Source organism: Meleagris gallopavo, chromosome Z (assembly GCF_905368555.1).
Source record: "Meleagris gallopavo chromosome Z, MGAL_WU_HG_1.1, whole genome shotgun sequence".
Lineage (NCBI taxonomy): Eukaryota > Metazoa > Chordata > Aves > Galliformes > Phasianidae > Meleagris > Meleagris gallopavo.
In genome coordinates, this window is record NC_139435.1 from 33,567,065 (window position 1) to 33,593,705 (window position 26,641).

Below are 26,641 nucleotides of genomic sequence, written 5' to 3' on the forward strand. Positions count from 1 at the left end.
TTTTTTTTTTTTTCAAATGCTACTGTCATCAGTTGAATTGGCTTATTTCTGAATACATGCCTTTCCTTATAACATATGAATTAATGTCATTTCTCTGTCTTTGTTAAAAACTAGGGTTATGCTTGTATTAACATAAATCCTTTTTTGGGTGATTTGTAGGATCACATTACCCTTTGTGAGTTTTATTTTACCCACTGTATAAAAGCACTGAGAAGTAAAGTAATATGCATAAAACCTGAGTAAACAATGTTAGTTAAAACTTACACTGTCTACTATCTTCACCCTTTAAGAAAAATTGCAAAGGTTTATCTCTTAATTTTGCCACTTCAGCAAATCAGGTTTTGCACAGGTATTTGAAGACTTCCAGACATGATCTTACCTTACCTGTATTTGCTTCGTTAGCATTTTTAAAAGCTCATAGAATCAGGGAATGTCCCACGTTGGAAGGAACTCACAGGGATCATCCAGTCCAACTCTGGCTCCACACAGGACCACCCAAACTGAGATCGTATGTCTGAAAGCATTGTCCAAATGCTTCGTGAACTCCAGCAGCTCTGTGCTGTGATCACTGCCTTTTGGAGCCTGTTCCAGGCCTTGACCACCTTCGAGTGAAGGACCTTCTAATGAGTCCTGTCAAATTTTGTCCTATATGCTAGGTACGAAAAGGAATTAAATTTAGATTTAGTGGTTTAAATTTAGGTTTAATACCATAGGTTTAATATACATTTCTCATTTCAGTCACTCAAGTTAAATCAGGTAGGACTTTTATCACTGAATCAAATTATTCCAAAGTAATGCAGATCAAACATCCCAAGTTGCATGGAGAGATCACCAATGAAGAGCAAAAATATAAAACTGGACTTTAATGTACAACCATGTATTGAATATTAATACTGATGAATCCAGACTGCATGTTACAGTGTGTGTTCATGTCCGGGCTCTCCTAATTAAGCCTATCTCTTAAATAGGAAATAATATCCAAAGATGAAAGTTTAGATTTGAGAGGCAGGAATTCAATTTCCAGCTCCACTGCTGGCACTTGCTTTGGCCCTGAGTAAGAAAGTATACATACATCCTGGTGTCACACTGGAACAGGTTGCCCAAGGAGGTCGTGGATGCCCCATCTCTGGAGGCATTCAAGGCCAGGCTGGATGTGGCTCTGAGCAGCCTGGTCTGGTGGTTGGTGACTCTGCACATAGCAGAGGGGTTGAAACTAGAGGATCATTGTGGTCCTTTTCAACCCAGGCCATTCTATGATCCTGTGATCCTCCATGCATCTGAGTCAGATGCAGGCAGAAAGGAAAAGGAACCACACAGCTGCTTCAGGGCTGCAATTGGAAAGTTAACCAGAGCTCAGACTGCAAGTCTATTTCATTTAAAGAAATTTCAAATTTCAAAGTCATCCCAAGTCTTCACTCAGAGTCCATCTTTAATAAATATTTGAAGGACTGTGATTGGTGAGCAGGTCAGTAGTAAAATAGAGAACTATTTGTCAGACAAGTACAAACATGTGGGAATAAATATTAAGAATTTTAAGGATTTTGAAACACAGTTCTGTATTCTTTTTCCTTCTATTACAAACTGTATTTAGTAACTGCATTATTTATTTGACACTTTCACCATTGCTTCCATTGAATTCTGCTGACTTAAGTTAGCAGGCTTATAGAAGGAGTTCAAGAGTCAGTAGCATTAACATATGCTACTGTACTTTAATTTGTCTGCAAATGAAAAATGAGTGTTTACATGCTACAGATTTTGTTCACTTAGCATTAGCAAAGTACCCCAGAATCTTTCTATGACTACAATCGTACAGTGAGCATTGCAGAGATATAACAGGGTCTTGAATTTCATCTGCATTCTGCCTTTACTGTTTCCTCTCAACAAGTGATTTGCAATGTTGTGAAATGTTCTTTCTTTCCCAAATATCCTCCTGTTATCCTCGAAATAATAACGCTTTTCCAACTAAATGATGTAATTCGTATTAGATTTCTGTTTTTTTCCTCCAGCTTTTGCACATTTGTGACTGCTTCATCCTGGCTTTGAATTAGCTCATAGTCATGGAAGACTTTGACAGGGAGGCTGAAGGCAGTATTTTCTTTCTCTAAGAAGAGCTGAAAGAGAAGGTGATCATGCCACAAGTTTTGCTGCTCAGAATTAGTCCTCCCAAATTTTTTCTCCCTACTTTCCCAAGGGTTCTGATGTACTAACAGTCTGCAACAGTTGGTCTGTTTAGAAATAAAGCCAGTTTTTTTTCTCAGGCTGTTTGCTAAACTTTGGAAGGAAAAAGCCATCAGTATTGACAGGGATGGGTGGGAATCGAGAATTAGGTGTTGTGAATATACATTAAATTGCATTAAAATTATTCCTGGGAAAGGGATATTAATGGAAGATTTTTTTTTTATTATACTCTTAGTTGGCGTGCATAAAACATTATGCCATATCTTATGTGTCCATACATGTGGGAAAAATGTAGGAAATCTCGCTTGCAAAATGTGATTGATTCTTGTTCTGCATACAAAACTAAGGAGTATCCATTACATATGAGTCTCACAGGTGTTAGTAAAGTTTTATTGTCAAGGAAAAAAAAGTAATAATTACTCACTAGTGTAACATATTTAGGCACTTTGTTAGTTTTTTCTTTTCCTTCCTCTCATATTATTGATTACTGGCTGTTGCTTTAGCTAGTATCGTCATATACTTATTATGAAAAAAGAAACTATAAAAACAAGGGAAATAGTATCAGGAAGACTATACTGATCTGATTGGCAATAACATTTTTAAAAGACAAACAGGCATGAGCTACAACTAGTTGCATACTGAGGTTGATTTCAGTTGTTCTACATTTAACATCAAATTGACCTTTCTGCTTTCTTCATTTATCCTCTGTAGACTGTTTGCAAATGCCAACAGTAAAACTGAATTCACAGCAGCCCTTTGTCAGTTGTCATGGCTATGAGCTGACCTGTGGAAATCTCTGCAGTTCTCTTAGAAGACAAGCAAACTATAAAAAATTACGGTACCATAGGGAAAAATCATACAGCCACTTATTGTTAAGTTTGTCCATTTCCTCAGTATTCCTTTATTTTCCTTTCCTTTTAACATAGGCAACCTTAAACCAGTAAACCAGTTAGGCTGATACCTTTCACATCACTCATTTTGTTAAGAATGAATATCTCCTGGAAACTGGGTGACTTGCTTCTCTGAACAAGAGCAGGAAAAGGCTTAAGTACTCAGAAAGGATATAAGGAATAAGGTAAAATGAAGCATAACAGGAATAAATAGCTTACAGAAATAGGAAGAAGGAAGTCAGCAAAGAAAGCTGTGTCTTTGTGGTCAGGAAGTGCAGCATTAGGAAGAGAGCTGCCAAGGGTAAAACTCCATTAGACCTTGCCAAGAGAACAAGGCAAGAGAAGTGACCACTGTGAGCAATGAGCACTGTCTCCATCTTCCTTTTTCTTCTTTCATTTATTTTCTCTCTCTCTCTCTCTTTTTTAAGATTTTGCTGCATTAAGTAGTTCTTTGCCAGGGAAACATTGCCACTGTAACTGCACAGGCTACTGTGTGTATTATACACCTGCTGGGGACTCCTTGCCCTTGGTAGTATGCATTTAATACAGAGTGAACAAGCCCCACACAGCAGTTTCATCTGGCCAGCACCCTGCCGTATTGTGGATGCAGACCAGGGGTGCCGGCAAGAGGGAAGAGAGCTAAGCTGCATGTGGCTAGTGTGCTAGTGGGAGAATCAATACGTATCCTTCTGAGTGGAAGTCAGCCTAAGAAGTAGATCAGGTATTATAGATTCTCTCTTTGCCTCTCAACATGCCAACTTCCGATTTTTAATTTATTACAATAAAAGGACAAGAAAAAAAGGTGGTTAAAAAAGGTTTGCTGGAGAACAAGTTCTATTTGAGATACTTTTCAAACATACTTATACAGCTTATGCTAAGTGTGCAGCCTCACTATCCCACTTTTCTCAATACTGCAATGAGGATGATCTAAAATAATGGGAGTCTTAGAAGGCTGACTATAAATATTTCCAAACTGATCCAATATTTTCATGTGACTGATTAGTTGGCTTTTTAGAGGTGTTTTTTTTTTTTTTTTTCAGCTGAAGATAAGGAATATTATTCATGTTTTTTATTCTGAGAAAATGAAAATGAATTTGAATGCAAGTGACTCCTTTATTTTGACCACTTCAAGTAATTTTGCAGTATGTTCAGTCCTCAGCAGGGTTATGTCATGTTCTTTTATTTTAGGTTGTGCTGTGGATGGCCATCCAACTCCAAATATCACCTGGCTTTACTCTGGAAAGCCTCTCAGTCTGAGGCATCGCTTCCTAGCAGCAGGACAAATTCTTCAGATACTCAACATCAGTGATGCTCCTGAAGGAGAATTCAGCTGTCTTGCTCAGAATGAGGCTGGTTCACTCTTACAAAAAACTTCCCTGGAAATACAAGGTAATTTTCCAATTTCTGTGCTTCTCCCCTGTGAAGCTTTTGACATTGACGTCCCTGCATTGCCTTTCTTGTCTGAAATTTCTTGGCTCTGAAACCAAGACTGTGATGCAAAGCAGGAAATTAATGTTTTGATATTCTACCACTATGGATATAAATTTGCAGGCCTAGCAAGAAAACTTTCAACATCTTAGGTTTCACTTGCTGTGTCACTTTCCCAAAATGACAGTTGATACTTCTGGCCTGCTCAGCAAATAGTGTGCTTTGCTGATTCAAGTTATATTCATGGCTGCTGCATTAACCTAAAATTCCAGACAGAGGTGTCACAGGTCAAATCTCTAAGATTAGAAACCCCTCTGTTAATCTTCTAAAGCCAGCGTTACACAGTGCTCAAAAACCCTTTGCTTGTAAAACTCCTGTAAAAATAAACCTTTTTACTCTAGAAATTAACTGAAGGTGATGAAGCCACTGAACTGAACTAAGTGTGAATGGGTTGGAACAGAATATACATCTTTCATTTTTGCAGTTGACAGGGATGGAGTGGAGAAGAATTTAACTTTTCCTTAATTTTTACAATAAAACTTTTCAGAAGTGCTGAAAACCCCTTATTTGCCATAGGACCGATGATCTCTGTGATTTGCCTATTGAGATACACACTGTTCTAAGACAACACTGTTAACTGCAGCTAGCCATGACTTCTCTAAGTCATACTCCTCTACAAACATAAGTGATTAAGAATTAATCCTGTGAATTATTGCTGTGAAAGTATGCACACTGTTATTTTTGAATATATGGATTTGAGTTTGAAAGTGTGCCTTACAGATTAATTTTATAAACCCACTTCCTTTCTTTTGTTCACCTACTCTGGGGTGATCCAGTCTTTCCAATGTCAGGATCTAAGGACTTCCCAGAAGACTCACACAGTTCTTCACAGGATATGTGAGAGCAAGGATGGGTCTTTTTAATGCTTGGCAGTATCTGCTGAAGGTGGATCTTCAGCTCCATCTCAGCCTCAAAGCTCTCACAGAGTGAAAGGCAAGGTGGGATTGTGTCATCCTTACAGCCCTCGTATTTTCCCACCACAGTTTTGATATTTGAGTTTAAACGTTTGTTTTAATTTTATTTTAACTGACCTTCTGAAAAGTCATGAAAAGATGTAGTGCCAGGAGGATTAATAACACCTTTTTCATGAACCAAATGGAAAATCTGGCTGAATATAATATGAAGACATCCCTAGGCACTCAAAAACCCAATTTAAGGGGAAAAAAAATCCTCATCATTTGCATTAGAGATGTGTACTGTACATACCAACTCTGAGGGTTTCTGCAGTATCATGTTTGGCTGCATACCAGGAGTTTACATGTTTGCCAGTGCCATGCTGCCTGCTCTCATTTTCCCAATGGCTTTCTGAAGTTCCTGAATCTATTCCACAGATAGCTAACAGATAGCTAATTACCCACCTAAGTTTGTATAAATATCAGGATTTGTAATGCCCCACATCCCTGTCATTTGGTATCACTGACTGCCCTAGAAGGTCATTCACCTTCTATGTCTTGTGCTTCTGAACACAAAAAAAACAAGGGGGGACTTGTCGGAAAATATGGTCAGTGCCTTACATAAGCTGGAATTCTGCTCCTTCATTGTTCGTTGTGTGGTGTCTTGCAAACATAGTTCCCTTCACGAGACGCTGAGTCTAAACTTTTCATCCTGGAGAACAGCTCTTTCTTTTCTAAGGATTTCTCACTGGCATTTTTTAAGTGTTAACATAACTCTCACTTGCTTTCTGGCAGACTACCAGTGGTCAGTGGACAAGCTGATGGCTTGTTCTGCTTCCTGTGGCCACAAAGGAGTGCAGGTGCCCCAACTGAGGTGCTTACTGGATGGGACTGAAGTCAATATATCCAATTGCAAAGAGAAGCCCAAGCCAACCCTGCAGCCCATCGCATGCAATAGGAGAGACTGCCCTTCACGGTTTGCCTTTATTATACTAAAATGTCATAGATGCTTTTAAGATGTACTTCAAGAGTTCTTTGCAATGGACAGCATGCCCTTGTAGCCTTGCTGCTGCCTATCTAGGACAAAGTCATGGCTGAAAGAGAAGTTATGAGTGCTTAACATAGACATTGGGAATTTTTAGCAAGATTTGTGAAAAATGTTGACAGTACATACTATATAAGGAGTGTTTACCCCGGCAGTAATTCGGTTAAAAAAGAATGAAGGAGCTGTTGCCTACTGTTTATTAGCAAAGGTCATAGCTTCATGGTACTTCTGAATCTTCTCTGGTACGGTGAATAGTCAAGAATGCTTTTCAGCATTTTTACACTAAGGTAGAAAACTGGATTTCCATCTCACTGGTCACTTAAACTTATAAGCTTCACTATCAGCTGATGTTACCTAGGCAGGAAGAGATGGGGAACAATGCCTTCTGCTTATTGCAGTACTTCATGAAAGAAAAGACTTCACCCTAAATGGAGCCTTCAGATATTGCTGTATGTTGAAATAGTAATGTAAAGTAAGTTATTTGCTTATAGTCCTGCTCCTATTAAGAAGCAGCAGATTTTTAGGCCCTTAAAGGTCAGTTCCTCACTGAAGAAAAAGCAGTGACAAAGTATCTTAGTATTTTAGTAGCATAAATTAAATACTCTTCACTTAGCAATGACTAGAAAATGAACAGAAGAAAGTAAGCCTCAGAATTGATAATCTGGACCATTGGAAACAAATCTGGGCCTGGGTCCCATACCTGTCCTGTTTATCATCTCTGTCAGTGATCTGGAGTTGGGAACAAATGACACTTATGTGAATTCTGCAGGTGACACCAAACATGGGAGAATACTCCGTATATCCAAGAGTGCAACTTTCTATTAGAGAAGCTTGAAAGAGGTGGGCCAACAAGAACATTAACAGGGACATATTGAGCCCTGCAGGATACCATTTGCTACCCCCCTTTAGGTGGAGTAAAGTCAATAAACCATCACTCTATGAGCCTCATCATTCACCCCATGTTTTATTCAACTCATCCAGACTATTAACTTCACCTTAGATGTTAGACTACTGAGGGAGTCAATCTCAAACACTTTGATGTGGGCTGGGTAAATGACTTCCACTGCCCTCTCCTTGTACTCAGGTCTGGTCATTCTTTCCCAGTAGTCAGTCATGTACCTTCAGAATTTTCTTAGGGATCAAAGTAAAATCAACTAACTTCTAGTTCCTTTTATATCATCCTTATGGGGTTTTTTTTGTTTGTTTTTGTTTTTGTTTTTGTTTGAAATAAGGGAAACATTTGTCTTTCTAGAATTGTCAGGACTTCTACAATCTCCATAACCTTTTAAAGGTTACAGTGAGCAGCCTTGTAGAAACATTGCCCTGCTCTCTGAGCATTCTCACCCATCTATCCCTAACACATACACTTGTACAGTCTGAGTTCTCTAATTTCAGCCTTACCCTGTGTTAGATGTAAATTTTATGCTTGTTCTGAGCTCTGTACAAAAGAACTGCAGGATCATAAGATTTTTCTGTCACAAAGCTTCATACCACTGTATTCCAACAGCAAAACAGGCAAAAAGCTAGACTTAGCAGCTCCTTTGGGGTTGTTGTTTTCCTTGAGCTTCTGTGTTGCCTGAATGTCAAAACAAGCAGGACTGCAGCTGCAACTATAAAGCTGAGAGTTCCCTTAGCACAGTGGAAATGTCTTTTGCAAGCAAATCCCATTGGACTTGGTGGGCATGAAGGGGGTCAGACTGAGCTCTGCCTCCTTTTAGAGACATGCTTTCCTTGTAACCCACTGCCCATGTAATCCTTCACTTTTCAGTTACTTGTAAACACAGTGGAGTTACAACAGCTTGAAAGACTTTTGACTGTGTCAACATCTTTCCCCTCTTCTGCTGCATCCACCCCACAGAACACACTGACACTTTCCTCCTTTCACACCCTTTGGTGTAAAAAAGACTACATCCCAAGTGTCTGATCTAAAAGTCAGTTTAGTGCTCTACTCTCACCATGTTTAAAATGCCCAAGTTCTGCAAATCAGTGACTCCTTAGTTGAGATTTGTATAAGTAGGGTTTTTTTGTGTTTTTCTGGTTTTTCAGTTTCTCCTCTCCCTGATTTTCACAGTGGACATAGTGTGTTTGAGTAAACAAATACTTACAAAGTGGTCAGGATCTCAAGAGAAATTTAGTACAACTTCTCATTCAGCAGAGTTATTTGAGACTGGCATTTATATTAAAAAACAGTCTAATCTGATGGAGAGGTGCTAAGCAATCTGATGAGAACTAAGCGGTCAGATTTACCAGTCTGGTTGTGTCTTGGGTATATGGCAAGGTTGTGTTTAATTACCTTTTCTATATATATTCCTACCAATTTTTGCAAGCAACTGTTTTTTGAACTGTCAGCTGAGTCATAAGAAGGAAACCAAAAGAGATTTGATGAAATATAAAACACACTCATTAACAGCAGTTTGCGTTAGTGATGGCAGTAAATTCCATGGAAATAGTTTATGTCCTTTTATACCTTTCCTGAACTGAAATGTGACCCATACTCCTGCCTCAGTTCCTGAGATGTTCAGATGTATGCTTGGAAATTGAAGTTGATTGAAATGCAGAGCAGAGCTTTACAATGGAGGGATGGGAAAACTTCAATTTCAACCTCACCAAACAGGAAGAAAAAAGTACTTGTGTCTTTATTTTCTTTGTCAGAAGTATATCTGTTTATATACTTGTTTCTGAAACTACAGGACTTAATCGCTTGCAGAACACTAAGGAATAGTAGCGGGTGCCTTTCCATCGGGCTAGAGAATACCTATTGCCTGTTTTGTGAAGTAATCATAAACATTGCCATTAGAGGATGAGATGGACACTATTTTCCTCCCAGTAATACAACACTGTTACTGGGAATCCTGAAACTTAATGACTGCTGACTTAACCATAAATCTCCTCAGAGAACAAATAATCAATTGTGTCAGTCCTGTTCCTACCAGTACCTTCCAAGTCCAGTGGTATGAGTCTTCCAACTAATGATAAATTGGCAAGATTGTGTTAAGAATTTGTGCCTTTGGACATAATAGTTTGGACAAATAATTTGGATTATTATTTTCTGTCATTAGAGGTTTTTTTATTAGTTTTACTGGATTTTTTAAACCTCTGACAATACGGGGCTGACAAATGCACAGTCTGAGCTCAAAAGGAAAGTCAAAACATGTCCTTTGTCTCTGTGTTGTCTGTACACCAACTCCATTCTTGCACAACCTTCAGGCTTTCCAGGATTATTTCAGCTAATGTCGGGGAGATAACAGAGCAGGCCAACAGGCCTTAGCAACTTCTTGGTTCCTCCTCTGCCAGCAGCGAGTTTAAAGTGCCCTGAGAGCTACTCCATCAACTTTACAGGGACAGTTTTTCCTGCCAAGGAGTGGAAATGGGCTGTAGCCAGTGACTGCAACCTGTTGTCAAAGCCCCTGTTGTGCAGTGATGTGAGAGCAGCCATGCCAAACCACTGTGACTGAAGAAAAAATATTTACTAAGCTTTTAAGAACAACATTAAGAGGAAAAAGTGGATTCTGGGCCCAGAGAACCCTCAGAGAGATACTTAAATAAAAAATGTACTCTTTTCTCAGCTTTCATCTTACAACCAGTTTTCGATGGCTACTACAGGGGTCTGAGTACAGTACTGTGATGCAAGTCATTGTTAGCTTACTTTGGGCCAATACATTAAGTCCCGTTGACACTGATGATACTGCAGACAGTGCACTTATTTGCACATTAGCACATGTTTGCTCCCTGACCTTCTTGCCTTTCTCTCACAGGTGGATGGTAACATCATGGTCTCCATGTACACGGAGCTGCGGTGGAGGAATCCAAATGCGACGAGTGACATGCCAACGACTGACAGCAAAAGGCAGCTCTGTCCCAATGTCGAATGAAACCTGTGCTCAAGCATCCAAGCGCCCAGTGGATACACAGAATTGTAACAGGCAACCCTGTGTTGAGTGGGTGGCCTCCTCCTGGGGCCAGGTAAGGAGCATGCTAGCAGTCTGAAAACAGACTCATTCTGTGGGTTAGGAAGAGGTGACAGAAGATGAGAGGCTGTGGTCTGCAAGCTGTACTCTGCAAGCTTTTGAGAAGGCGATTAATTTGCCTAGCGCTTTCAACTCTGTATTTGATACAATGCATGTTTGGATCTCTGTACCTTCAGGCAGTCCCCAGAAGAACCACATGTGAACAGGATTTCCACTGCAGACTCCTCTTTTGTCCCCAGTGGAAAGGTCTGCCCCCAGACAGGTTACAGACAGGATACAAGTCTGGAAAATAGCATTCTGCCTTCTCTAAGTCTACAGGTGCTCTTTGCACTTATGGAATGTATTTCAGTTTAAGTTTTCAGGCATCAGATCTGATGGCTATGGTAGATTTGGTGGAGTGTTTACAAGAAAACAGTTCTAAAAGATTCTAATGTTGCCTGAGAAACTTATAAAATAGAAGTATTCACTTCATAACAAAATGCAGGAGAGATCATGAGCTTCCTCCTTCCAAAACTTCCTTCTTCCACACATGAAAGCCCCTTTCTTCAAACTCCTTGTCTGTTCTGGAATATAATGACCAAATACTCATCAAGCAAACTGTTCACTAACTGTTGGTTTAACTTAAAACAACAGAAACACATGCTTAATATCCAGAACTAACTGTGATTTAATTGAAGGAGAAGATTAAAAGAGATAAACAGCAAGTGTGCAACTGCTACGCTTGAATAGGTTAGGATGGCTTCATTGCTGGAACGTACTTTTAGATATGCTTCTTTTGACACGCTTTCCTTTCTCGTCCTGCAATACTTTTTTTTTTTTTTTTTTTTTTTCCAGTGGAGTATTTTTCTGGTTCAATACATTCTTTGTTATTAACAAATTGCTTGTAAATTGTAGTAGTACAAGCTGCAAAATGCACAGTAAAAGGAATGTATCAAGATTTCCTGTATGGATCATAGGCTCTTGGCTAATGATGTGAGAGCATTTTATTTGCCCTACAGATGTGTTTAAGTGTATTGAAGAGGAGAGGGTAATGAATCTAGAGAGCAGATACAGAAATTTTCAATATAGCTGGAGGAGGTGATGTAGGACAAATGATAATTGTGTGCTCAGCCTCCAAAGAGTGCAGAACTGCAGGAAATTCTTGAAAGCTGAACAGTTACTGCATGACAATATGCACTTTATTTCACCAGCAGTCTTATAAAAGGAGAACACTGACTTTTACCTACATTAAGTGGTTTTCTGTTTTCACAGTGTAATGGGCCTTGCATTGGGTCACGACTCGCTGTACAACATAGACAGATATTTTGCCAGACAAAAGATGGGACTTCTGTGTCATCTGATCAGTGCAGTGCCTTACCGAGGTAGGACAAAAATATTTTACACCACTGTTCTTTGAGAGATTTTGAATAAGCTGGAGGTTTAGAAAACATCTTTTGGGTTTTCCCTATGCAGCAAAGTGGTCATGCTGCAACCTGTTAAATTATGTGGCATAAACTTCAGCAGGCTTAAGCCAAGACTTCAGTATTCATTCGTATCAGCCCCAGAGGCAATAAATACATAAATAAAAATAAAATGAAGAAATAATTTTAGAAAAACACACAAGAGCTGGCTAACAATTGAAGAATTAACATAATAAACCCTAGCTGAAGCACTGTGCTATCTCTGAGAGTAGGAGCATGTTCGTTATCTGCTAGTGATGAACTTTCAAAGCTTCCAGTCTGCCTATCTCTCAATTCAACATGAATGCTAACTGGATAAGAATGATACAGCATTTGTTTTCCTTCAAATAAACTCCACTGATTTTATAGAAACATATTTATTTTCCATTAGACTGCGCTGAAGGGAAACAGAGATTATTTAAGAACATTTTTGGTTTCCTGTTGATTGCAGACATCAAAAAGTAACAAACCTTTGATGTATTTGAATGGGTGCTAGTTCATTCATTACACCTTTTTAGTGGCACTCTGCTGCAGCATTTATGGGCTGGTGATATTGAACTCCAGCAGTTCAAATTTTTGTTTAACTCCAGTTGTCCTATACCAGTTGACAATATCAGAGAGTCTAGCCTGTGAGTGCAGTTGAAAGTTGGTTTTCAGTGCACCGAGCTTATTTCTGCTTGCACACAGTGAAGGCAGGGCTCAGAATAAGTAATACTTGGGGCATGCAAGGCTTGCAGTACCCAGGGCTTGCATAATGCCTGGAGTGGCACACACTTCTCGCACAGTGCGGCGAGTGACTTTTGCCCCTTCCCTTTCGCTCACAGGCCTTTGAGCACTCAGAACTGCTGGACTGACATCTGTGGCGTGCATTGGAGGGTCAGCTTGTGGACAGTGTGTACAGCTACCTGTGGAAACTATGGCTTCCAGTCCCGGCGTGTGGACTGCGTGCACATCCGTACCAACAAACCCGTGCTCGAGCACTACTGCTCCTGGAGACCACGGCCAGTCAACTGGCAACGCTGCAACATCACGCCCTGTGAGAACAGTACGTTTATGAGCAGAAGGGTGGGTGTGAGGAGGGGGAAAGCCTGTGGGTCCTTCATGTGGAGTCATATCTCCGAAATGCACTTCTGGGCATCACAGCCCAGCTTTCTGGAGAACCTCTAGCTTGAACACATGCAAAACACATTGTCCAAAGCTCAGCATCTTGGTGGGAGGTGCCTGCTGTGGTTTGTTGGCAGTGGTGCTGGCACCAGGATTGCATGCCCTTGCTAACCATTTAAAATGGCTGATGCAACCTCAGCTTTCTGTTGATGCTACAGCTAGGAGGAAAAATTCAAGTCACAAACAGTGTTCACTGTATTTTAAAGAAGTCTAAATCCCGAGTAGGTTAATGCTGGGAATTGCTGAACTGGAAGCTGCTTGCTTTCAGGTGACAAGCAACAAATTGTGCCTGCAAGAGGAAAAGAGAAGTTAAAAATATTTTTTTTTAATAAAAAAATAATTAAGAAGAAGAAGCAGCAGAACAGATGCTTTAGTTGCTGCTGATCCATGCTGCACAGAGCCCAAGTAGTTTGAGCTTCTCACACTGCCCTGCTAACAAGGTGTCTGGGGGTGCACAAGGAGCTGGGAGGGGCCAGAACCAGGATGTGAACCAAATTGGCCAAATGTCCCCATACCACGTGGTGTCATACAAAACAGTTTAAAACTCTGGGAAGTTGGTTGCAGAGACAGCCACTGCTCAGAGACTGTCTGCATCATTCAGCAGGTGGTGAACAACTGTGTTATGTATCACTTGTTTTGCAAGTATGCATGTATATTAATATAATTACTGTTATTTCTCTTTTCATTTTCTGTCTTAGTAAGTAGATTTTATCTCAACCCACAAGTTCTACTTCGTTTTTTTCCCAATTCCCTTCCCCCATCTCACTGGGAATGGGAGGAGTGGTGCTAGCGGGTGTCACGCTAAGCTGCCTGCTGGCTTAAAATACGGAGAGTGAGAAGGGAGCTTCAGTGATCATCTAGTCCAGCTGCCTGACTTGAGGTTTTTAGAGCTGACGTGCTGAAATGAATTTCCAGTTTCATTTACTACTTCACCTCCTGTTTAACAAGTGTTACGAAACTCTTTCTAGAGCATCAGATGGCAAACTGTGCTGGAATGCAAAAACTGTAGTGAGTACTGGAGCAGCTTCAAAAGCCATCCTCACACTCTGAAATCCATAGCTGCCCACTGCATTCCCCTTTGATCCTTTAGTGCCTTACAGTCCCCACTCAGTGTCTGAGCAAGTCAAGGTCATGCTTACAGTGAGACCTCCCAGCATAAAACTGTTTTGAATTGCTCTCAAGTGAAAAAATCTTTCTTTCATTGCTTCATCACCATCTCTCCTTTTTGTTTCCCCTTCGGCAGTGGAGTGCAGAGACACCACAAGGTACTGTGAGAAAGTGAAGCAGCTCAAACTCTGCCAGCTCACCCAGTTCAAATCACGCTGCTGTGGGACTTGTGGAAAAGCTTGAAGGCGAATGCGATGAAAATGGAGGAACAAGGGGATCTCAGCTTTTGCTTCACTGAGGCAAAGACTTCTACAGAAAATATAAACGGAATGGAATTCTTTTTTTTTTTTTCATTTTATTTATTTATTTCCCTTTAAAAAGGAAAAAAGAGAAGAAAAAATGGAAAAAGAAAACCCTTTACCAAGTTGTTGTTGTAAAGGGACTTGACAAATTTTCCCTTTTAGATATCTGGGAGACAGAATGCAGCAAAACATGGTCATGGAGGGTAGGTCACAAAGATTCAATGAATCCCATGCCACCAGGCCTGAGAGGAATGGGGCTGCCCCATAGTCCATATACACATTTGGGAATACACCATCAGACAAATGGAGAAGTGGATCAAAATCAAAATGTAGCATCACATTCAACCACCAAATCAAACAAATCAAACAGTCTGATACATGGTGGGGCAAACAAAACAAAGACTAGACATTCATCAATGCAGTATACAGACCCTATGTTTGTCTTAGACTGATTTGGGTATATAAACACATGATACTGCTTTATAAGTCTATCAGTTACATCCAACATTTCTTTTTTCCTTTCTATATCCTTCTCATCACAGGCCTTCAAATGATATCAGTGGAAGATCTTGTTAATCTTGAGAATCAAGTCTGGGTCTGAGAAAGTTGAGCAATGTTGTGTAATGTGAGTGAGTCTAGAAGACATTTGAAAATGTTCACAGGTTGCGTTTGTGTGAGAGGGTTGGAGCTAAGAGTGTCAGCATAAAGGTGATTATGTCAGCTATTATCTAGGAGAAAGAAAGAAAGAAAGTATAATCTGCTACAGGCAGGCTATAACTCAAACCTGCAAATGCTGTCCTGTACAGAACACAGGCAGGTAAGATGTGGAAATGAGAGCTGCTTCGCATCCTAATTCCTACTAATGGAATAGATAGGAGTACCAGTACCCAGAGTTAAGGTGCTTTTATAGGTGGCATTTTGATAAGAAATTTGAGGAACTGGGTTTTTCTTTTCTGCTTAAATGGATTTTTTCTGTCCTGAGGCCAATCCTTTCAGAAAAGTAGTAGATATTTTCTGATAGTGCTGGCTGTTCCTACTCAGTAGGACCAGAATAGATTCAGCATCAGCCCCAGAGGACTAACGCTAAGAAAATTTTTAAAATTTGCTCCTCTATGTCTGTGTTACGCAACAAAATGGGTGCTGTAAAGCTGCACATTTTCAAACCCAGGTACTACACCCTAAAGAGATTTTCTAAAAAGTGAGCCTCAAGCATCACATATTACATGCTGTCAATGAATCTTTCTCCATGGTCAGTTGCAGTGGTTATTCATCCAGTGAAGCGCTTCATCATTTTAGTTCCTGGACAATCCCTTCTCTACTCTGAATAGAGCCTTAAAATTAGAAGAGATTTGCAAGGGAGGGAGTTTGAGCATCATAAGAAATTTAAAGGAGATCTGTCTGGATTTGAGGTCTTGGTTCAAGACCATTTCTAAATTAAAGGCTTGGTTGTGCCTCATCCCCTGTGGGGCTCAGGCCTTGTGGTGCATTATTGAAATGCTGTTCAAGTGCTGCTGTGTTACAGCTTCCATGATGTGGCTTTTTCAGCAAAACTGAGAGTCCACTTCTCAGGTCAGTGTCATGTTCAAGACACTGACCTGTCTCTGGTTGCTTCGGAACACATATGTCAGTGGTAGCTCTCACTACAAATGGGTCTTCAAGAAATAGTGTTGCTAAGCTTCAGTTTAACTTTTTATTTAAAAAAAGAAGAATGTCTTTCTATGTATGTAAATGTATATCTTTTCTGTATATTTATTAGGATTTCTTGTATAAAAAGTGCAATATTAATAATTGTACATTATTTTGTCCAGATAAAACTATTTGTTTGGGTTTTTTTAAATTCCCCCAGAATTTTGTTCCTCTAAAATCAATGGTAATAGAGAAATTCTCACTTGCTTTTAATTGAGGATCTGCTTCACTGTGCACAGAGTGCTTTCTAAAATATGATGCGAGGGAAAGATGATATTTTTAACTTGTGAATTGATAGTTATGCATGGAATGAAGGACAATTCCTTAATACTAATAATAACAATAATAACAAGAAGAACAATAAGAATGTGGTGGATATTTCTAATACAGTAGTTAACAAAAACGAGCACAGGGAAGTACTGACATTTGTTTGACTGCAAAGCATATTTATATTCATGTTGAATAGCAGCTGTGTAACTGTGCCCAGGATAAACAAGGTGATTAGGTCCGGAGGAGCAGTTGTGCCATCTCTGCACAATGTGAATTTAATTTCATATATTTGTTCCGCAAATTGTGACTTGGCAGCATCTCAATAATATAAGATGTCTGGATATTTTACAAAAGGAATTTTCTTTCTCTAACAAGAAAGCAAACCAGCAAATTTGTATTTATATAATTTTGTACAGGTAATGCAGGTTACTTACTTAACTACTGCTGTCTGATGTGCTGTTAATATTATTAAGTTTAAAAACAAAAGCCAAACAAGGAGCATGCTGTCCTTATTCTCTATTATAGTGGTAGCAAACAGCTGTTACATTAAATACATGTGATCACCATCACCCTCTTTCCCCACAGCAGGAGCTACCCTGTCATTTCTTTTAAAAGTCTCCAGACATTAACATTCTGCACCTAGTCTTGGAGAACTTTTTAAATTCTTCATCACCCTTGCTTTACTCTTTTCCACCTCTACAGCTCTTCTAGGAGTAGATGGCCTTCGCTGGTCCTAGGTTCATGGAAATCAGTACAAGTGATTTTTCATACACAGAAACTCTCAAAGACATTGTGTAACTCTCTTCAGTAATCTCTGGAGTGAAGCAACACCCACAACCTAATATTCAGTCTTGTCTTATAGATCTCTGCTGCCTTCAGTAACAGAGCTTACAACTCCTTGAAGCATCAGGAATACATTTAGAAGAAAACCTAGTCATGATCAAAATTACTGTGGGCATTAGGGAGGGTGAGAATGGGAATAAAGCAAAGACATTTTCTCTTAAAAAGACAAACACAAGTTTTGAAAACTAAATCTTCTGTCTCCATTAACTTTGTAATGTATCTTCTAAAAAGGAACAGTGATTTTGTTTTGATTTACTGAGAATTTACCCAATATGATGTTCCTAGCTGTACTTTTAAGACACCTGCACTGCAAGAAAATAATATCTCACCAAAGCACACATACAGTTTTAGGACAAAGACAAGCCATGAGACTTCCAAGCGACAGAACTGAATGTAATGGGAATTTGTAATGGGAATTGGTCATTCATTTTGAGTAAAGCAAGTAGAAAAGCTGGTGTTGATGTAAAATGAAAAGCAGACCAGTTTAGATTCTCCAGAGAACAATTATTCCCTTTTTATACACATGGCTCTTGTTACCAGTCAAGTCAGAATGCTTTCAGAACCTTCAAAGCAAGCTTCCAGTTTTGTTCTCCCTACTAATTTTCACTGAGAAAGAAAAACAGTTATGCAACAAGCAGAGAAATGGCAGTGCTGAAAGGTTCCCGACAGGAGACTTATCCCAGCCTCCTGTTCTGTGGAAAAGTAAGCACATCTAAGCTACTCCTTTAAAGCCACAGAAGCCATGGGGAGAGCTTTCTGAAGAAATCTTGGAATGTTTTTTCCTACTATCTTCTATCTTGTAGGGTTGAACTTATTGGTTCAGCTTCTTTCAGAATTTTGATTCTCTAGCCTTCCCTTCCCATTGCTTTAGCTAGTTTATCTGCACCCTCTCTCATTTTTGGTTCTTGTAATCGGGCACTCACTCCAATGTATAAGTAGCACCAATAGCTGGAAAATAGTCTTGAATGATTTGCACGTATACTTCATATCGAGGCTTCTGCTTGCAATCGCTTCACATTTTGGCTTGTCCACTTCATAGCCCAGTATTGCTGCTGGCATACCTATATTAGCAAGAATAGAACCCTGATTTTTGCCACTGGAAATACTATTATATCATCAGTGTGGTATAACTCACAGAGCTCTTCAGTGTGTTATTTCAGCTTTTAAGTACTATATGTAGGAGAGGAAGTATAAAGGTTTCTGTGACATTAACGTTTGAAATAGCTACTACAACTTGTCAACTTCTTTTTAGAGACACTGGCTTAGTTAGTGAAATACAGATTACTGAATCATGATGTGCTCTAAGAATGACATGTGTCAACATTATTACTGATTTCTATCTACTGTTTCCATCTCATTCTCTTTCCAAGTTATCCTGTTAAAGATAAAGGTAATGATCACCGTACTATCTGTTCTGTACCCAAACACTGATTCATAAATAAATTTGTTTCTGTATCCATGTAATCTGAAACCTAAATCTGTATAAACAGGTGAGCCAAGCGCTAGCTCTTTTCCAGATTTTCAGGACCATCAAAGTCCTCCTAACTTCTTAGCAACAACTGTTAGTGAGTCACTAATCATTTCAGCTAGTTTGTACAAAATTAACTTTATTCATTCTGTTATCTGTTTTTAACTTGGAAGCTTTCAAACTGTTTGAATGCCAGATTTTCATACAGGCTACCAGATGGGAAAATCAGAATTACAAATGCTTACTATTGCCCTGCATATCAGCAGACCACAGTACAGGAATCATCAACATTTTACTCCGTCCTCTCATTTAAAAATATACATAAATTTATCAATGATCTTATGTATTGATTGTCAAGCTCAGTATTTATTTATGAATACAAATATTTTTGGCTTATCAGCATTTCCACCCACATTGTTTTTCACTTCCACCCAACTTTTTCCAGTTGATCAAAATCAAATCTAAAACCTAGTCATATGTCTAGCCATTTTCACCACATCTTGCTATAAGACTCTTACTTTACATATATATTTATACTTCTATAGGTAGATGATAGAAATTATGTTCAGTAATTTGTAGCCTAAGCTGTTATTTGTCTACATTTATAAGGGGAAAAGCAAAGGCACAGCATTTCCTCTTTCAATTACACGTTTCTATGCTCCCCTACCTTTTCACTGAGATACAATTTACTTATTCTCATTCTCAACTTCATACATTGAAACATCTCTACAATAGTAAATTTTATTTTGCATTTATCCCTCTGAGAAGGAAATACAGTGTGAAGTCTCATCTTTTCTTCATTGATCACTGGTGAAGACTGAAACTAGAAAGCCCATGAAACCACAAACTTCAGGCCTTGTCTTTGACTACTATGGTTATGAAATCTAGAACAGCCCATATTGAACTATCAGATGTGTTTTGGACGCCAGAGGCAGCAAGGCTCAGAGTTAATAAGTGCTTTAGCTTTAGAGAAGTATTATTGCAAGGCCCAGAAGAGTTTTTTTCAAATGAAAAAAAAAAAAAAAAAAAAAAAAGAGTGAGAGAGAAAGAGAGAGAAATTGTCAAAATCAAGTACAAAGAAACTCATTAAATATACTTAAAGCCCATCACCAGCAGTTGCTTCCTGCTGGTCCTTAACAAGAGTTCATGCTCCTATTGGAGGGCTATATGCTTCAAGAAACTTCAAGACTAACACAGTATATAATGGCTTCTCATCAGTTAAAAAAAAAGAACAAACAACTTGTAAGTACTATTGTTGGAGATTATGATAACAAAGCATGAGCTTCCTACCTGAAGTGAAAGTATCTGACATAAAATGAAAGACTGAAAGTTGAAATATCTGCTTCCAATGCCATCAAATATTACAATCAAATGTTTTTCACCCTCATGACAGTTTCAATAGCGCATTTCATTTTTTTTTTTTAATGCAGGAAACCCACAGGTTGCCCAGGGAGGTAGTAGAAGACCCATCCTCGGGGGCTTTGAAGGTCAGGCTGAAGGGGGCTCAGGACACCTTGATGGAGCTGTATGTGTTCCTGTTCATTGCCACGGGGTTAGACTAGGAGATCATTCAAGGTCTCTTCCAACTCAAAAAATTCAATGATTCTATGATTGTAGGACCTGCTTTTCCCTTGCACTTGTCAACTTGATCCTCCCCCTCTACTCTGCCCTGGTAAGGCCTCATCTGGAGTACTGTGTCCAGTTCTGGGCTCCCCAGTACAAAAAAGACAGGGATCTCTTGGAAAGAGTCCAGCGGAGGGCCACAAAGATGGTGAAGGGCCTGGAGCATCTCCCCTATGAAGAAAGGCTGAGTGAACTGGGTCTGTTTAGCCTTGAGAAAAGAAGACTGAGAGGGGACCTGATCCAGGTTTATAAATATCTGAGGTGTGGTGGCCATAGTGGTGAGGCCAGTCTCTTTTCAGTGGTACGTGGAGACAGGACGAGGGGAAATGGACATAAGCTGCAGCACAGGAAGTTTCGCACGAATGTGCATAAGAACTTCTTCACGGTGAGGGTGACGGAGCGCTGGAACAGGCTGCCCAGGGAGGTTGTGGAGTCTCCTTCTCTGGAGATATTCAAGTCTCGCCTGGACGCCTACCTGTGCGACCTGGTGTAGGGAACCTGCTTTGGCAGGGGGGTTGGTCTCGATGATCTCTAGAGGTCCCTTCCAACCCCTACAATTCTGTGATTCTGTGATTCTGTGAACTTTATACCAGTGCCTTTAGTACTGTTACTGATGAGCATGTGCTGGCAGACCTGCAGACACTACAGCCACACGGAAACATAGGATTGCATGGGAATGTCTTCGATGCCCCTTTCTGAACCTGTATCAGTCTGTACAACGTGCAAGTCATTCTGCCTACGTCTGCTGTGAATTACAATGCTCATCGGTGCATGAGCTGTAGCAGATGAGAATAAGCAACCCATCCCTTACTCATTGCTCTTCAGCACTTCACTTTGCCTGTGCCAACAGCCTGGATCCACTACTGCCCCCTTGTTTACCTGCACAGCTCCAAAGAATGCCCTGCAGCCAGGGGAGCAGGAGGCCACTCAGGTGGCTGGAACAAGGGACAGACAAGGTCTGCGAAACTGACAGATGGGGCTTACAAGCCAATACAGTGAATAAGATTTATGCCACTTGTTCACACTACATTTTCCTATCTTTCATGCTAACACTCCTCTTGCCACTTAGGAGAGAACAAAAAAAAAAAAAAAAAAACAAAACAAAAACAAAACAAAAACAAAGAAAAAAGAGTGTTTCTTAAGCCTTTAACCCCTTTGCGAAGAAAAGCATTAGGTTTGTGTAGACATGAATAAAAGCATGCAGTTTCTTGTGGTTAAAAGGGAAAGGGGCATCAGAGGGTTGTGCTCTTGCTACACATGAACACCGTGCTTAAGTAGCAGCAGGATATGAGTGACTGTGTAGTAAGCACAGTTATGTACACATGATTAGGATGACATGGGCATGGGAAACCACTCCCTGTTCCTCCCCTCCTTGATACTATAAAGCAATTTGCTGTTTCTAGTTCTCACACGAGGTCTGAGCTTACTTTGCAAACTCACTATGGAAAAGCAGAAAAACAAAACTTGAATCGAAACTTGAACCGTACAAGCTGTCAACAGCCAGCTCTTCAAGTGAGGAGTCAGGGCGGGTTTTTTTTCTTTTAAGGAAATGCTCAACGCAGGCATGTCCAACCTGCAGCCCAGTGGCTGCATGCAGCCCAGCCCAGCTCACTCTGTGGCCACCCCTGCCCTGTCCTGTCATGGCAGCAGTTCTTCCTACCAAGCAACCTGGCCTAGCCCCTCAGCACAAACCCATCGTCGGTGTGCTATTAGCCCTACCTGGGCTGAAACCAGGGCAAAGTGCAGTAATAACTCAACCAACGGCAAATAAGTTTATGCATTTTGATACCTTGGCTACACACAGTCCTGTGAACAGCAGAAAATATGCAACTGTGCTTTCCATTTGATAAAGCAATTTGAGAAGAACTTTCAAGATGGCTGAAAAAAATTCATCAATTTTTCATTTTATTTGCAATACCATTTTCAGTAGACTTAAATACATTACTTCTGAAGTTGAATGTGTAAAGTTGTAATCAAAAATCTGATTGTGTCTCTTTACCAGATTTTTATAAGCCCTTCTTAACAACAGAGAAATACCCCTTGCTTCATAACCACATCATATCCGTATCATCACTTTGGGAGCATGTGCATTTGTGAACAACTGTTTTCCAGGATGAAGTACAGGAAGAGTAGTGGTTCACCAGGAATCTCTGACAGACTCCTTGAGAGCTCACTAAGAATTGCAGCCACAGACCTTAAACCAGGCTGATATGTTAGTTTCTCAAAAACAAGACCACATATCCCACTAGATTTTGTTGTCCTCTTTTTAAAAATGTTTTGATTTAAAAAAAAAAGCATTAAAAATTTAAATAAGTTTTGTTGCTTATGTACATCAATTGTAGTATATATTTTATAAGGGCTGCTCCAAAAGTAACGCCTCCTATTTATTATGTTGGCCTACAATGGCAGAGGCAAGATGATGGTATGGCAGTACAGGCTGAATCTTCCCACCAATATTCCATTACACCTTGTTTCATGTGACAGATGGCAGCACAGAAGAGCAGTCTGACACAGTGGCATCTTATATAGTAGTGCATCTGAAGCAAAGATGTGTGATTGAATTCCTCCATCCAGAAATTATTGCACCGATTGACATTCACTGATGCTTGCTGAACATTTATAGACACCAAACAGTGGATCTGAGCACAGTGAAGTGGTGGGTTCTGCATTTCAGCAGTGGTGACAGTGACAGTGGGTCACCTTCACTGGCGCACAGTGTTACGAGCACAGCATGCAGGCTCTTGTTCATCGCTGGCAAAAATACATAGCTAATGATGGTGCTTATTTTGAAAAATAGTGTTTTGTAGCTGACAATTTGCTCTATTGAAGAATGTTATTGTTCTCTTTGTAGCTATTGTAGTTTCCATGGAAATAAACAGGATGCATTCCTTTTGGAGCAATATGTGTAATATGTATATATGAGATTCAGGACAATTCCTCTTCACTCAGGGCAGACCAGGAAAGCCATGGGTTAATGGTTCTGCTGAGGAGTGATTTGTTCTGGGCTGCGTGGGGAGTTCCCCCTACACTATTCAGTAGGCTGCTGGTTTTGTGGGCTTTTTAAGCATAAATTACTGGTTTGAAGAAATAGCCTATAAGGGTTGGTAGATGCTTGTTAAAACACTTCCCTTAGTGAAACTCTGAAGGAGTCAGTTTTCACTAATAGCATACAACTTAGTGATTTTATTACCAAAAAAAGAGAAAAGAAAAATCTTGTTCTTAGCCCACCAAATACAAATCACAGCGAATTACATTCAGCTGGGAGAGTCACATGGGTGTGTTTCTCCTTGAGCAGAAAGCAAAGCATGGCACCGATCTGCTGGTTGGGAAAAGCAGTCCCCTGAAGCACATGCAATGGCAATGGGCAGTGCATACAGGCCCTTCTCTGGTGCCCAGCTGGGAATAGGTCCCTTTGTCATCAAGCAGAGCACCAATGAGCTGAAAGAAGCCAGAAATAAAAGGCCCTGCATGCTGTTAACTCTTTAATACATCTTTTCCTTCTCTCCCAAATGCATCCTAAAACATCTGTGCAACAGATATCCAGACAGATGGAGAAGTGAAAATTAGGTTGTTCCAAAGCAGCATTTTCCCACAAAACCAAGGAGAAAGGCACAAGCCATCAAATTACTACTTCCAATGTGGGAAAGTGGCAAAGAATGGGGAGGAAGTGGGATTTGTAACAGGATCAGCCAAAAGCAAACTCTGCTGGTGGTACTATAGAAACTTCTTTGTGAAAGATCTCCACCTCACCAAGTTCACTTGGCATTTCTCTGCCCAAATGACTCTTTCCAGCTGAGATGATGTGACTCCCTCTAGGGGGTTCTTTCCACACATCAGGAAAGTTATTTTCTTCTCTCACAATTGAAGGGTTTCCTTTTTCATACATTCAGTCCAACTGCCCATGGTCACTGGAGAACTATGGCCAGTACTGGTATTTGTTCTGTCTATGCTATGAATATCCTCAGCTCTTGCTGAAGAATATTGTGTTTTTCAACACTTTTTGTTCTGAAATATTTGAGAGGCTGGTAATTTGCTTTCTATCTCTGGCAATCTATTGCACTGGTTGAAGCCCTTACAAGAGCTTATAAGCACACGGGTATGTAATTCTACGGCCCCTACAAAAAAGCTAAGCCTAACCTACCAGACGCGTGTTTCTTTGTGCACTGAACTCCTTCACTAAAGATGGTAATTTGTATGCTGCCTCATTTCAAGTAAGGGAATTAAATAAACTTTAATCAGATTAAAGCACTCTTTTGCTTTCAGACAGATTGGCCTTGTGATAATGCAGTCAGACATTGCTGATGTTGTTGCCAGCATGGGAGATAATAGGGGAAAAAATGCAACTGACGGTGAAACTGTAGCAACCCAAGCTCTAAACAGTTTTCATTTCTGGGGAACCACATCTTTCATCATTCAAGTAAACTCATTATGTTCCCCATTGTTACCACATGATGGTTTTAATGAGTTTTTTTATATACTTTGAGTCAGAAAAGTCATGGAGTCATAGAATGGGTTGGAAGGAACTTTTAAAGACTACCCAGTTCCAACCCCCACTTGCCATGGGCAGAGCTGCTTCCCACCAGCTCAGGCTGCCCAGGGCCCCCATTGAACCTGGTCTTAAATGCCTCCAGGGATAGTGCATCCACAGTTTCTCTGGGCAGCCCGTGCCAGTGCTTCACCAACCTCTGAGTAAAAAATTTCCTCCCCCTGTCAATCTTGCTTTATTACTATTAGACCATGTAAAAAGTTTGTCTCTCTCCAGTTTATAAGTTCCCTATAAGTGATGGAAGAACATCTCCCCACAGCCTTCTCCAAGCCAAAGAAGGCCACCTCCCTCAGCCTTTCTTCATTCAAGAGGTACTTCATCCAATCATCTGTTTGGCATCCTCTGAACCCATTCCAACAGCTTCACGTCTTTCTTGTTTTGGGGGACAATGCACTTGGATGAAGTACTGCAGCACGAGGGCATTTCTGTGGAACCACATCTTTCATCATTCAAGTAAACTCATCATGTTCCCCATTGTTACTATATGATGGTTTTAATAAGTTTTTTATATACTTTGAGTGAGAAAAGTCATGGAATCATAGAAAGTCATGGAATCACAGAGGGGAACAATCACCTCTCTCATCCTGCTGGCCACCCCTCTTTTGATGTAGCCCAGGATACTGTTGGTCTTCTGGGCTGCAAGAGCATACTGCTGACTATATCCAGCTTTTACATCCATCAGAACTTCCAAATCCTTTTCCACAGCACTGCTCTCAACTAGTTCTCCCAGTCTGTACTTGTGTATGGAGTGGCTCCGACTCAGTTGCAGTACCCTTCACTTGGACTTACTGAACCTCATTAACTTTATGTGGAACTACTTCTCCAGCTTTTCCAGGCTTTTTCTGATGGCATCCCTTCTTCCCATTGTAACAACTGCACCACTCAGCTTAGTGTCATCAGCAAATGTGCTGAAGGTGCACTGAATCCCACTATCCAGGCTACTGATAAAGATATTAAAGCATGCCAGTTCCAAGACAGACCCCTGAGGGACAGCACTCATGACCACTCTCCATCTGGACATGGAGTCAATGATCACAACCCTCTGGATGTGACCATCCAACCAGTTCATTATCCACTGAATAGTTCAGCATTCAAATCTTCATCTCTCTAATTTATATATAAGGATGTGGTATGGAATCATATCAAGGGCTTTGTAGAACTCCAAGTAGACAACATTAGTTCATTTGCCCACTAATGCTATCACTTCATCATAGAAGACTATCTGGTTGGTCAGGTATGATCTGTCCGTGTGAAGCCATGCTGGTTGTCTCAGTTTACCTCACCAACTCACATACACCATAGCTTACTTTCTGCAAGGATCTGTTGATCATCTCAGACAGATCTCAGACATGAGGCCGGTCAGCCCATAGTTTCCTCAGTTTTGTGTTTCAGCCTTCTTTAAAATGGCAGTGATGTTTCTCTTCTTCCAGTCAGCTGACATCCACAACTTTTCAAATGTGATGGAAAGTAGCTCAGTAACCATGTCAGAAAGTTCCTTCAGCTTCCTAGAATTCAGAATAGGGTCATCTCAACTCATAGACTTGTACACACTCAATCTCATGAGGCAGTCTCAGTCTTGCTCTGCTCTTCCAGTGGGATGGATTTTGCTCTCCCAACCACCACCTAGAGGTTCAGAGATATGAGAGACATGGGAAAGAAGCCTGACTGACAGTGAAGACTGAGGTAAAGAACTTGCTGAGTACCTCTGCTCTCTTTACATATTTTGAAGTG

General features: G+C 40.2%; 1 protein-coding gene across 3 annotated transcripts in view; it reads left to right on the forward strand.

Moving 5' to 3' along the window:
- Nucleotides 1-18,737, forward strand: part of ADAMTSL1 (ADAMTS like 1) — a 396,646-nt gene extending 377,909 nt beyond the window's left edge. For 2 of the 3 annotated variants that reach the window (XM_085213493.1, XM_085213495.1), the window contains 6 exons: nucleotides 4,257-4,457; nucleotides 6,245-6,425; nucleotides 10,250-10,457; nucleotides 11,714-11,823; nucleotides 12,726-12,946; nucleotides 14,309-18,737. In XM_085213493.1, the coding sequence (XP_085069619.1) occupies nucleotides 4,257-4,457; nucleotides 6,245-6,425; nucleotides 10,250-10,457; nucleotides 11,714-11,823; nucleotides 12,726-12,946; nucleotides 14,309-14,415 (1,028 nt within the window). In that variant the 3' untranslated portion in view covers nucleotides 14,416-18,737. The remainder of the gene's footprint in view (nucleotides 1-4,256; nucleotides 4,458-6,244; nucleotides 6,426-10,249; nucleotides 10,458-11,713; nucleotides 11,824-12,725; nucleotides 12,947-14,308) is intronic. The other variant, XM_085213494.1, reaches the window with a different exon arrangement.
- The last annotated feature ends 7,904 nt before the right edge of the window (nucleotides 18,738-26,641 follow it).